General features: G+C 34.6%; 1 protein-coding gene across 1 annotated transcript; it reads left to right on the plus strand.

Annotated features, from left to right (window-relative positions):
* The first annotated feature begins 1,483 nt into the window (after window positions 1-1,483).
* Window positions 1,484-5,449, plus strand: LOC105783043 (probable linoleate 9S-lipoxygenase 5). Its single transcript, XM_012608221.2, has 9 exons — window positions 1,484-1,834; window positions 2,169-2,458; window positions 2,547-2,787; window positions 2,883-3,224; window positions 3,322-3,407; window positions 3,488-3,595; window positions 3,680-3,984; window positions 4,074-4,337; window positions 4,477-5,449. The coding sequence occupies exons 1-9, from the start codon at window positions 1,627-1,629 to the stop codon at window positions 5,228-5,230; spliced, it is 2,598 nt and encodes an 865-aa protein (XP_012463675.1). The 5' UTR covers window positions 1,484-1,626; the 3' UTR covers window positions 5,231-5,449.
* The last annotated feature ends 8,829 nt before the right edge of the window (window positions 5,450-14,278 follow it).

Here is a 14,278-nt window from a genome sequence, read left to right on the forward strand (position 1 = left end):
GTCCACGTTTTTGGTTTTTTTTTTCTTTTTACAAATTAAGAAAATGGTGAAACCAAGAAAAAAAAGGAAAGACTTTGTCTGTCCATCAAAGACGACTACAACTTAAATCAAAGTTTCTATTTTATATAATAAAAATAAAAGATATTCAATGAAAGGGTTCATTTTTATTTCAGTAATCCTTTGTAATTAATACTTCTTTATTAAGTTGTTTTAAAGAAAAACAAATAAAACTATTCAACTACTGCTTACTGTTTAAACAATCCCTTAAATTATTTTTTAGTCAAATAAGTCCCTATTTTATAACTTTTACCCATAAAAGCCATTCATTATAGTATTTTAAAGTAAAATTATTTGAATTTCATGCAATATATACTTTTAACATCAACCTAAAATTTAAAAGAATAATCAGAATTTTAAAAGGAGTGATTAAGTGTGATATGTAAATAAGCTCCTTCAAAAGCTTTAAAATATTATTTTATTTTTATTTACTAAACTACTCTCATCAAATTCCTATTAGTTTAAAAATAAAATATTTTTTACTTTACTATTAAAATCAAGGGCTTCCAAAAGGCCTGCTCAACTAAAAAATTAACATTAGTTTAAGTGTTTTTTTAAGTATATTATCCAAATGATTTAAAATAAAAGTTGAAAACAAGTAACGTTAATCAATTTTCTTTTCTTCAACTAAACAGTTTTACATCAAAAATTTAAATTTATTTACTGTACGCATGGCTCTAAATAACCCTTAATAATTAATTTAATTAGCTCATGACCAAAATTTTATGCTGATACTTTGATGACCCATCTCCTTCTAAAAGAAATCTAACTTTTGAATACAAGTATCCGTACTACAGCTCATCTACAAGTCATTAAATGTATGGAAAGTAAAGTGTATTGATTGTTGTTAGGTTATTCACTTTAACTCAACAGGGTGTGCCCCATGATCTAACTAAAACTTATCAATGTTTATCACATGATACATTATCAAATTATATTAAGATTTATTCAAAGATTTCTCGTCTATAATTTTTCTTTCTTTATTACTGTTTTCACAAAATATGATATAGTATTTTAGTATATTGATAAATACAATATCTAAAAATATCTTTCCCTGTTTCCTGTTTCTAGATTACAATCTAGCTTGGGGTCATAACCCTAATCTAAAACTTATATGATTTTAAAAAAATTAAAACAAGGATTAACTAAGTTTTACTTTAAAAAAAAAAAAAGCACCCATTAGATCCCACACTCAATTTATTTATATGAATTGGCTTCATAGATTTATATTTTATTTTGGGAGGGGTTCCAAAAAGGACTTGGCTTCATTGGTGAGTCATTTCAAAGAGAGAATATGAGAGAAGATAAGGTTAAAAAGACCAAAGTGGCTTAATTAAAACAAAAAGGTAAACCCAAGTCTTTGATTGTAAGGAAAATTAACAGAAACTACTACCCCCAATATGAACAGAAGATGAAGCTTCCCAGTAACCTCTTTTTCTCTATAAATACTCCTACAAAGCCCCAACCCCTTTTTATCTCAAGTCTTCACATTTAATTAAACCAAGTTTCGAACATATTCTTTCACCACCACCGTCCTTGTATTCCTTTTCCTTTTCGTGTTATTCGGAGATGCTGAGCCATTTGCTCCACGCCGTAGCCGGTGACGACAATGGGAACGAGAAGATGAAACCGGAAAAGATCAAAGGCACTGTTATTTTGATGAAGAAAAATGTTTTGGATTTCAATGACTTCCATGCATCTTTTCTTGATGGGTTTCACGAGCTGTTAGGCAAAAGAGTTTCATTTCAGCTTATCAGTTCTCAACATGTCGATGCTGGTGAATTCCTTTTTATTTTTGTTTCATCCAAGAAGCTGAAAAATAATATTATTATTTTATCAAAGCATATTTGTTATTTTGTCTCTTAAAGTCAAAACAAAAGCCTGCCATTGCTATCAATAGTTTATAGTTATTTTATTTTTCTTCATTAACGACCACTTCCCTTTTATACACTGACATGTACATATCATCTTTAACCTCAAGGAAATTTTTTATCATTGTTGATGAAAATAATAATGCAGTAAACAGTAAAAAAATGCATTTTCATATGAAATGTCAAGCAATAATTAATATTAGTCCTAATCTAATAATTAAATTTGTTTTATATTTTTAGATAATGGGTTGCAAGGAAAGCTGGGGAAAGAAGCATATTTGGAGGACTGGAACTCTACAGAAACATCGGCAGTGGCCGGAGAATCTAAATTCGACGTTAACTTTGATTTCGAGGAGGAAATCGGATTACCCGGAGCTTTCCTCATTAAAAACAATCATCACAGTGAGTTCTACCTCAAGACTCTCACTCTCGAACATGTTCCAGGTCATGGTCGGCTTCACTTTGTCTGCAATTCTTGGGTTTATCCCGACAAGAAATACGATAACCCTCGAGTTTTCTTCACTAACAAGGTCAGTTCTTCGATTGTTTTTCTCTTTGGGAGTTTCAGTTTTTCTTTTGGCTAAAATCGTAGTTTAAAATGTTTGGTTTTTTTTTTAGACGTGTCTTCCGCATGACATGCCGAAGCCGCTGCTTCAATACAGAGAACAAGAGCTGATGGCCTTGAGAGGCAATGGCCAAGGAGAGCTTCAAGAATGGGATCGTGTCTATGACTATGCTTATTACAATGATTTGGGGAACCCCGACAAGGGCCCCGAATACGCCCGCCCGGTTCTCGGAGGTTCTGCCAAGTACCCCTATCCTCGTAGGGGAAGAACTGGTAGACCTCCGACCAAGTCAGGTGAGGATCCCATACCAAATATATGTGGGTTAAGAATGAATGGATCATTGAATTTGTTGTGACAAGGTTTTGCTGTTACTGTAATAATCGAACAGATCCCAAGACTGAGAGTAGGATACCACTTTTGATGAGCTTAAACATTTATGTTCCAAGAGATGAACGATTTGGACACTTGAAGATGTCGGATTTCCTTGCTTATGCACTGAAATCTATAGTTCAATTCATAGTCCCAGAGCTTCAAGATCTAACTGATAAAACTCACAACGAATTCGACTCATTGGAGGATGTTCTTGAACTCTACTATGGTGGAGTTAAGCTTCCTTCTGGACCTTTGCGTGACAATATCATCAACAACATCCCCTTGGAGATGCTCAAAGAAATTTTCCGAACTGATGGAGCCCAACTGTTGAAATTTCCTGTGCCTCGAGTCATTCAAGGTTTGCATTAAATGTATTGCTAATTTCAGAGTCAAATATCTTTATTGTTGATTCCAACCATTTACTTACTTCGATATTTTTTAATGAATTGGAGCAGACAGTAAGACTGCATGGAGGACTGATGAAGAATTTGCCAGAGAAATGCTGGCTGGAGTTAACCCTGTTATAATCCGTCTTCTTCAAGTAATTTTTTTATCTGGAAATCTGTTCAATTCTTAAAATTTACCATATGTTAAATATTTATATATATTCTCTGGTTTCAGGAATTTCCTCCAACAAGCAACCTAGATCCTAAAGTATATGGTAATCAAAACAGTGCCATAACCAAGGAACACATTGAGCACAACCTAGAGGGACTAACAGTAGAAGAGGTGAGAATTCGAATACCCCAGAATTAATGTTATCTGGTTTATCCTTTTCAAATCAGTCTAACTTGAAAGGATTTGGTTGAACAGGCACTGAGAACCAACAGGTTATTCATATTGGATCATCATGATTCACTTATGCCGTACCTGCGGAGGATAAACACTACGACAACCAAGACTTATGCGTCTCGAACCATCTTGCTTTTACGCAATGATGGCACTTTGAAGCCATTGGTGATTGAATTGAGTTTGCCACATCCGAACGGGGATCAATTAGGTGCTGTTAGCAAGGTTTACACACCTGCAGAACATGGAGTTGAAGGTTCAATATGGCAGTTGGCTAAAGCTTATGTTGCTGTAAATGACTCTGGTGTTCATCAACTCATAAGCCATTGGTATGAATTTATAAAATAGCATGTATGCATCGATTAGCTTTGATCTAAGAGGATGGTTTATGTTTATGGTTTTTTTAATCTGTTTACAGGTTAAACACTCATGCAACAATGGAGCCATTTGTGATTGCAACGAACCGACAACTTAGTGTGGTTCATCCAATTTATAAGCTTCTCTATCCTCACTTCCGGGACACGATGAACATCAATGCCTTTGCTAGGCAGATTCTGATTAACGGAGGTGGTGTCCTGGAATTAACAGTTTTCCCTGGAAAGTATGCAATGGAAATGTCATCAGTGATTTACAAGAGTTGGAATTTGCTTGACCAGGCACTTCCTAGAGATCTCAAGAAAAGGTACATTAAGCTCGGATACAAATAGTTTTTCCCTGTATTTAGAGTCATGCCCTTGCACCCATGTCCGAATACGTGATAGACACGGATATATAAAGCTTTTCGATTATGGAAATAACATGTTTTCATCTTCTCTATTCAGAGGAGTTGCAGTTGATGATAAGAGTTCACCAAATGGTCTTCGTTTGCTGATAAAAGATTATCCATATGCTGTTGATGGACTGGAGATTTGGTTTGCAATTGAAAAATGGGTCAGAGATTATTGCTCCTTCTACTACAAGACCGATGAAATGGTCCAACAAGACCCTGAACTTCAAGCCTGGTGGAAAGAACTCCGAGAGGAGGCTCATGGCGACAAGAAAGACGAGCCATGGTGGCCTAAAATGCAGACTCGAGAAGAGTTGATCAATTCTTGCACCATTATCATATGGGTGGCTTCGGCTCTCCATGCAGCAGTTAACTTTGGCCAATATCCTTATGCAGGCTACCTCCCGAACCGACCGACTATAAGTCGTCGGTTCATGCCTGAGAAAGGAACATCAGAATACACAGAACTAGAGTCCAACCCGGACAAGGTTTTCTTGAAAACAATAACTGCTCAACTGCAGACACTCCTGGGAATATCCTTGATAGAAATCCTATCAAGGCATTCGTCAGATGAGGTTTATCTGGGGCAGAGAGCCAGCCCAGAATGGACGTCAGACGAAACCCCACTTGCAGCTTTCGATGAATTCGGGAAGCGGCTTACCGGGATAGAGGAACGGATTGTAGAGATGAACAACGACGAGCAGTTGAAGAACCGTGTTGGTCCGGTCAATATGCCATACACATTGTTGTATCCAACTAGTGAAGGTGGACTTACGGGCAAGGGAATTCCAAACAGTGTCTCAATCTGATGCATTTATCTTCAAATTCTTTAACAAAGGCCATTAAGTTCTTTTTTTTAATTATACCATTTGTAAACAAATAAAAGTTTTCTATTAGTGCAACAAATAAAGTTTTATAGATATTCAATGTCTGTATAATATTGTAAGAACCTCGATATTATTGTAGTTTGCACTGTCCTCTTCAAGAACTCTAATACATGGTGTAGAATATTGTTTATCTCTTACAAATTGACATTGCCATGAATTCAAGGAGGCCAGTGAGTTATAACAGGTTAATTGAACTTCGATATTATAATTGAACTTCTAAACATTTTACGGATAATTTTCTCTTGCTAGCTTCATAATTCAATAATTATGAATTATTTATTATTATTATGATTATGATTATTATTTTCTAAGGGATGAAGAAACAGATTATGCAAGTTTAAATCTGAAACCTAATGTTAATAAGGAATTAAGCAACTTTACTTTTTTGCTAAAAAAAGCCTGTTACATCAAAGGGCACAAAGCCTTGAAATATACAACAAGTTAAGCCCAAAACCCCCCAACCCCAGTCAAAGAATGTTTGGTAATTACGGAAAATAAAAATAATTTTAAATTTATATGGACTAGACCTGTGGGTTTGGGTAAAAATATAGGCCCGAAATATGGGCTTGGGTAAAAAACCGAGGTCCGTTTAAAAAATGGACTGGGCTCGGGCTTAACTTTTTTGGCCCGAGCCCGGCCCGGCCCGAATATAATAAATATATATTTTTTATTTTTATTTTTTAATTTTAAAATACTTTAAAAATATTTTTTTATTTTTTTATTTTTAAAATATTTTTTTGTGTTTATTAAAAATCGGGCCGGACTCGGGCTTATTATTTTTTTCTCGGGCCAGGCCTGGGCAAAATTTTAGGCCCATATTTCGGGTCGGGCCGAGCCCGGGCCTAAGAGTCGGGCCGAAATTTTTTTCTGGGGCCGGGCCAGGTTGGACAGGTCTAATATGGACTCGAATTAGGGTATTAGATATAATATTTTAAAAAATAATTTTGCTTTTATATGGGTTTGAACCATGATTAATTCATTTAAAGTTAAATATCATTGTTTTCATTATTTTCACTTTTACAAAACATTTTAGTGAAAACTAAGGTTTTCAGAACTAGACTAATAGTCTAATTGTCGGTCCAATCGGTTTGATTAAATAAATTATTAAAAAATTCATAAAAAATAAAAGGGTAAATTACACCAAATGTCATTAAATTATTAGTAAGTTTACGTTTTGATCACTCAACTTTAAAATGTTATACTATTGACCTATTTGAAAGTTTTCATTCAAGTTACCAAACTGTTAAATCATTGTTGTATGACATTCTTTGTTCACAACACTTGCATCAATTGAAAGCTTTCCTTTTCATTCCCTTCTCCAATTCAATTTTCTTTCATGGAACAACTTTGAACGTCATGAATTTGCGAACCAAAATTGAAAAAGCTTTCCTCTTCGATTTTCAGCACTAATCGACAAATTGTCTTGGATCTAAGGTATGTTCTTCTACTCATGAATGGGAACTGATTCATCGTATCAATCGCCGAATTGTCGTATGGAGTTTGCTAGCCAAACTTTAAAAAAACTTAACAACCCAATGACTTGAATAAAAACTTTTGAATAATTGAATGACTTAAATGAAAACTTTCAAATAGTTCAATGACCATTTTTGTAATTTTTTGAAGTTGACTGACCAAAATATAAACTTACTAATAATTTATGGAACTTGGATATAGTTTACCCAAAATAAAAAAAAAATTAAAAATATGGTTCAACTAGTTTTAGCTATAACGGTTCCAGAGTGAATAGATCTAATGCTTTTTTCTGGACCGATACCTAGTCAATTCCCAGTCCAACCAGTCTAATCCAATTCAAACAACTTTGGTGAAAATAATAAAAACAACCTTTTATTGTTTTATAATTTTTACATAGTTAAAATTTCCAAAGATCATTTAAAAAAAATGAAAATTGCCTCTGTTTTTTTAATCCAAATGAAGCCTTATTGATTCGTTGTGGAAAAAGTTTTCCATAATTTAATGAAAATTTTATTGGCTTTAATTTTAGGGCACATTCAAATTATTATAAGGCTAAAGGATCTAAAAAGCTCTCAATACAAAAAAAAATATTAATTGAGCCATTATAAAAAAAAGTGCACTTAATTAAACCCTTAATTCCTTAAAAAAACAATTGAACCTGTCCATTAACGGAAACTATCATTGACCAGTTTGACTGTTAATGATTGATGACATGACAAACAAAATTCATCGGAATGCGCCACTTGGTCGCACACATGCCATTTTGCTGACATGGAAAAATAATTTCACTCAAAAAAAAATTATGGCATGAAAATTTACATTTTTTTTAACACCCAACGGTAAAAGAAAAATAAACTAACGAACCTTTTTAAACCTTAACTCGACCTTATTCAACAAATTAGAAGTTGAAATTTCTTCCTCCTACATTCAACCTTGATAGTAGAAATTTCTTTGAGTTCTCTTAGTAGGATTCGAAGATTGTGCATATTTTCTTCGGTGAGGAATACAAACCATTAACTATAAGTTATTTAAGGTGGTATAAATATTTTTATAAATATTTAAAGAGTTCCATTAAGGTGGTATTAAAATTTCATTGAAAAATTTTAATGTTTCGATAGTTAATTAATTAAAAGGACTAAATCGTAAAAGATGTAAAATTTGATCACTATTTGGTTTGAGTGATTAAATGGTTAATTGAATAAAGGAAAAGGAAATTAAATGGTAATTAGACCATTCAAGGAGTTATTGGACAATTATGGACTAAATTGCATAAAATATTTTTTTGCTGTCTAAATTAATAGATTGCTTGAAATTATTAATTTAGATCAAGATCGGGTGGAAAATTGAGAATAGAAAATTACCAAAATTCCCCTATACTTTGACATTTCTGCAATTTAGCCAGGTAAGTTCGTATGAACTATAAACACTTAAATGTGAGTTAAATTGACTATTTAATGTGCTATTCTATTGTACATGAATTAATATATAGATGTTATTATGTAATTTATTATGTCATGAAACGATAGAAATTCAACGACGTATGGCGACTACCGAACCCCGTTTGAACCTTAGGAATTTGTAAGATGCAAATGACATGTCATTAGGGTTTACATGATTCGAGTGCTGGTCTTGAATGTCCTACCGATGGCTGAGTTCCGACATGTGTTATCGAAAGCTCAATTGGGTTGGAAGCTTGTCGGAGATTCATCACACTATCCATCGATTATATCGGTAGATTTTTGATGTCTTGGTTAAGGTTATAATGGCATGTGTAGGTGGACTTATGATTGATGATTAGTTGAATGTTAGTTAATGAGTTTGGCATGTATAGTTCATTTTGGGTGATGAAGCCTTGGTACATTTGACACCTTGTTGGTATGTGTTAATTTGATAATGTGTTAAAGCATGTTTGAATGGCCAAAGTGATATATGATGAATTGACCTCAACATGGTCAAGATATGGTATGCTTTGGTAAGGCTTTGGATAGATGTGCATGATTGAAATATGGTTTGTATACATGTTTATTGTTGGAACCATCTAGATATGGTTAGATTTGTGTCATTTAGATGGCCTTGATTGTTGAGTGGAAATGGTCATTTGAAGTTGTGTTTTGAATAACCAAACCGGTATGATTGAATGTAATTTTGGCATGTGGTCAATTATGGTATAGCTTGGTATGAAATTAAACTATATATATATGGATAAGTTATGGTCAAATATGTATAAGTTAGATATATGTATATTTGGGATACATGAAAACTATAGTTCAAATGATAAGTTCTAATGACAAGGTATAAGATAAGCATGTCATGTTTTAAAATGGTAGCAAGGTGACCAATTATGTATATGTGTTGTTAAGTTGAGTGCTTGCTTTGAGGTGCCTTTTGGGCATATTGGTTGTATGGATAAATATCATATTGATCTAGCTTTATTATGCGTGTTTTAGGTATATTTTTTAATGCTTGAAATAGGTATAATGACTTGTATGTATGAACATATTTTGGGTGAAAGAAATGGCTTGAAAGTGGCTTATTTTTTGTCCACACGGCTTAAGACACGGGTGTGTGTCTCATCCGTGTGTGACACATGGTCATGCGACACGGTCATGTGTCCCTTGTAAGTTTTTACACGGCCTAGCACATGGGCGTGTGGCTTAACCGTGTGAACCAAGTCAGAGAGTTACACGGGCACGGACACGGGCTGGAACATGGCCGTGTGTCCCTACTTCGAATGCCCACACGACTTGAGACACGGGTGTGTATCTCAGCTATGTGAGTCACACAACCGTGTGACCCCTGTAGTATGAATTTTTTATCTTTTTCCATGAAGTTCTAAATGTTTTTTATTTAGTCCTGAATCATTTCTAAAGTGTTTCTAAGGCCTCGGGGGCTCGAGAAAGGGACGTTATGCAAGTGTTTGCATGGACTATGATATGATTTATGAAATTTTTGAGAATGAATGTTTTTATGTTAAAAGTTTTTGGTAATTATTCGTAACCCTATTCCAACGACGGATACGGGTTAGGGGTGTTACATCTTTTGAACCAATGTTGTTCCCAACAATCCCATGAACAATAGAAGATTGAGTGGCATTGGGGACAACATGTTCGTACGGGGTTTTTTACAAATGCGACATTTTTGCTTTGCCCGATGTTTATTATTCTCCTCTTCCATACTATGTGTGCGCACCATTTTAAGAATTTGAATGTAAAAAACACTCAAACAAAAATTTGATAAAGTAAAATCAAGCCTCACCATTATGCATTTGTAATAAAAATAAACAAACTCTAAGAGGCAAAGAAAAGAAGTTAAGATTTCATCACTTGTAATTTCTAAAGAGTAATCAAACTCAATAATATTAAAAAAATGTGTGATCGCTTTCTCTCAAAGTTAACCTGAAACTCTAAAAAGCCAAATGAAAAATTGACGCCAAAAGAAGTAAGTTGGGTGGAGAAAGGAGAGACAACTCTTTTCGTACCTATTAACACAAGAAGCAAAAATGTAACTTAAATATAATGGTATAGGGATTAAATGTTGTTATATGACATGTGTCAAAACCATTTTTTAAAAAATAAAAAAAATTAGGTTGTCGACTTTTAAAAAATGAAAATTGGGAGTCGCCACCAATCTTTTATTGAGGTGTGATTGGATCACCTAAAAAATAGCTTTGGTCTACGAGTTTTAGAAAAATGGATCCGGGAGTCGGTTACGTACGAGGAAGGATTAGCACCCTCGTAACGCCCAAAATTGGTACCTAGTTAATTAACTAATGTCTTAATGTCGAAAATTTGAAAAATATAATCCTTAGCAAAAACTTAAAAACGTTACGTATTAAAACCCTTATCATTTTAGAGAAAGAAAATGCCACACCCAATGCGTTAGGGCACGACATTCTAATTTCCTCAAAAATGAATTAGGACAAAATACTTGTACAATAAAAAATTTAAAAGAATATCCATTTATTCAAGATTTAAGAAATCGCGGCCCAATACGTTAGGGCACAATTCCTCCAAAATCCCAAACTCGGAATATTTCCTTTATTATTTTTTAGAAAAAATCTTCATTTCGAGAAATCAATGCGTCACATCCAATACGTTAGGATACAACGTGTTGAATTCCCAATAATGAGTTCTTATTTTTTGATTAAAGAGAAATGCTCGATTGTTGGATTTAACGAAGAAAATCGAAACCCAATACGTTAGGGCTCAATTTCCTTGAAAATCCTAAATACAAGCATTCTTTCAATTTTGAAAAGTTTGAAATCGAGTAAAAAGAATGATGTGATATTAGGTTGAATGCATGCATAAATGTCATACAACAATAATTACACCAATGATGTAATAACATGAAGATTAAACAAACTAAATTAATATAATAATGAATGACATATAAAATATCAAATAAATGAGCAAAATAAATGAAATTATGAAGAATTAGAGGCATATATATGAATTTTCATGTAAAACTTTGATTTATAAAATTTATAATGTATTGATGCAAACATAAAATATATTAAAATTATTAAATAATGTCAACATTATCAAAAATTAAAAAAATGTAAACATATAAATATGAAAAAACATTAGTTTAAAAATATAAATGTGCATATAAAATAAATATATATATTTTTTAAAAATAATTACAAAAGAATAAAAAAAACAATAACAATGACATTATTAAAATTAATTACGAAGATAATAATAAAAAAACTAAATTGAACAGCAATTGAAAAATTTTGGGGCAAATTCGTAAATAAATGAAACCCAAAGGACTAATTTGAACACGCGAATTACATAGAGGGGCTGGAAGGGTAATTTTCCCTTCTCCTCAAAACGACGCCGTTCACATTCGGACGAAATTGAAAACAGTAATAATAAAAAGGGTTAATTAAGAAAATAAAAAAACTTAATTGTAAAAACATTAAAAGACAGAGGGGCTAAAAGCGCAATTTACCCCTCCGCTCAAAAACACGCGGATCCTAGGTCAGGTCGGGTCGGAGTCGGGTCCTCCCCAAAATGATGCCGTTTTAAGCATCTGGGGGCTCTCCAAAATGGCACCGTTTTGGTGCCTTATATAAACCCCCAATATCTCAAAAAAATTTATTTTCAATACCGAATTAAAAAAAACCAAAAAACCCTAAAGAATTCTCTCCCCGGTCGTCCTCCTACCATCGATCGATCATCGCCCTTCTTCACGGCCATGGCCAAGACCACCGCTCATGCGGTGGCGGAAAGGAAAATTCCCCTTTTAACCTTCTCGACCCCCTGAGCCTAGATCCGGGCTCAAATCTCGCGAAATATTAACGAAAGGGCCCCTAAAAGCAGAGAAATCTTTTAGCTTCCAGTCGTCTTTCATCGGGGACGACACCCTCGGCCATCCACAGCGATCTGGGGCTCAAAACGTAGGTTGTATCTCTCTTTTTCCTTATTTATTAATAGTATATAAACAAATAATAAATAAATAAATAACAGAATATAAAACAACCTTAGATTTTGTTGTCTCTCTGTTTGTACTGTAAAAATCGTGTTTTTTTATTCATTTTTTTTATTACAGTGTGTTCGATGGCCTTTTATAGCCATGATAATAATAAATCAAAGAAAGAAAAAATCTGGTTATATCTGTGATTCGCAAATCCATGATTTTTCTTTCCATATGTTGTTTGTTTCCTTGCAGGTGAAGATCACTGAGATTCGGGGGCGAGGCTTGGCTTGCGACGCTGCCCTAAGGTTCCATCTGCTCCCCTAGGGTCCGATTTGGGCTAGGGTCCGATTTAGGCCTCTGTTTTGTTTGGACTTGGGCCATATAGGCCGATTGTAATTTGGGCCTTTTAGTTTAATCGGGTCTGGGCATATTTTGTTGTAATTAGGCAGTTTCATTTGGGCCCATTTATTATTTGTACCCGGGGCAAAAATCGGGTATTACAAGTACCCCTCTTTGCTCGTTGTCGTGTAACGGGAACAGAGCAAAGATTTTAAAAATGCCCGATTTTGCCCAGACATGCTGGACCTTGGTACTTTTCTTCTTCAAGTAGCCTTATTCTTTCGTGCTACATCTTCGGAAATATAGGAACTAGTGCTTCAATCTACTCCTCTGCAACTTCAGGGAGATAAGACTAGATATGATCTGCTCTCTGCAACTTCAGAGAGATAAGATCCAAGGTTTTAATCCACTTTACTGCAACTTCAGGAAGATAGGATTATCGACTTTAATCTGCTCCACTGTAACTTCAGGGAGATAAGATTTGCCATCTTCAGTCTGCCTCATTGCAACTTCAGGAGGATAAGACTTGCTTACTTAGTCCGCTCCACTGCAACTTTAGGGAGATAAGACTAGATACGATCTGCTTTCGCCAACTTCAGAGAGATAAGATCTAAGGTTTTAATCCGCCCACTGCAACTTCAGCGGGATAGGATTACCGGCTTTAATCTGCTCCACTGCAACTTCAGGGAGATAAGATTTACCATCTTCAGTCTGCCTCACTGTAACTTCAGGAGGATAAGACTTGCTTACTTAGTCCACTCCACTGTAACTTCAGGGAGATAAGACTAGATGCAATCTGCTCTTTGCAATTTCAGAGAGATAAGATCTAAGATTTTAATCCGCCCACTGCAACTTCAGCGAGATAGGATTACCGGCTTTAATCTGCTCCATTGCAACTTCAGGGAGATAAGATTTGCCATCTTCAGTCTGCCTCACTGCAACTTCAGAAGGATAAGACTAAATGGGATCTGCTCTCTGCAACTTCAGAGAGATAAGATCTAAGGTTTTAATCAGCTCACTGCAACTTCAGCGAGATAGGATTACCGGCTTTAATCTGTTCCACTGTAACTTCAGGGAGATAAGTTTTGCCATTTTCAGTCTGTCTCACTGCAACTTCAGGAGGATAAAACTTGCCTACTTAGTCTGCTCTACTGCAACTTCAGGGAGATAAGACTCGATCTGTTATCTTCACTGATCTGCTCTCTGGGGAACATGACCTGTATAGTGAACCTAATTATGCCTAATGATTAGGATGGCATAAAATGCGTCAAATGCTCCTAACTAGACATGTGCGAATGACATTTGAATGAATGTAGAATGTCATTTTTCAAGAATTATCATTTCTTGAAGTTTATTAAGGTTTTGTCACTGACGCCTTTTGCTTGGCTGATATCTTCGAAAAAACACTTAATCAAATTGCCCCCCATTGTGCACTTCAAAGCTCAACCTTCTAGGACACAGAATTTGTACTATATTTCTTCCACCGTGACTTAAGAGTAGGAAAATTTGACTCTTCTCAATCTTCTTCTATCGTAATTCAAGGATACAGATTATGAAATTTGTTTACACCACTCTCAGGGTGTCTTATCAAATGCTTATGTCTAAATGAGGAGCTTTCTTTCTATGGGGGACTTCTTCCTACCCCATCAAGACTTCTTGCTGTCTCATTCACTATTTAGACAACCAAATCTGAAAAAGCAGTCTTAATTTAAACTTTTTCCTTCTTAGGCTCTTTAT

The sequence above is a fragment of the Gossypium raimondii genome, chromosome 13 (assembly GCF_025698545.1).
Source record: "Gossypium raimondii isolate GPD5lz chromosome 13, ASM2569854v1, whole genome shotgun sequence".
Taxonomy (NCBI): domain Eukaryota; kingdom Viridiplantae; phylum Streptophyta; class Magnoliopsida; order Malvales; family Malvaceae; genus Gossypium; species Gossypium raimondii.

Excerpts from the sequence above, each read along its gene's own strand:
- LOC105783043 (XM_012608221.2), top strand. The coding sequence starts at position 1,627 with ATGCTGAGCCATTTGCTCCACGCCGTAGCCGGTGACGACAATGGGAAC. Across the intron at positions 1,835-2,168 it reads TTCTCAACATGTCGATGCTG|ATAATGGGTTGCAAGGAAAG; the intron begins GTGAATTCCTTT and ends TTATATTTTTAG. Across the intron at positions 2,459-2,546 it reads GAGTTTTCTTCACTAACAAG|ACGTGTCTTCCGCATGACAT; the intron begins GTCAGTTCTTCG and ends TTTTTTTTTTAG.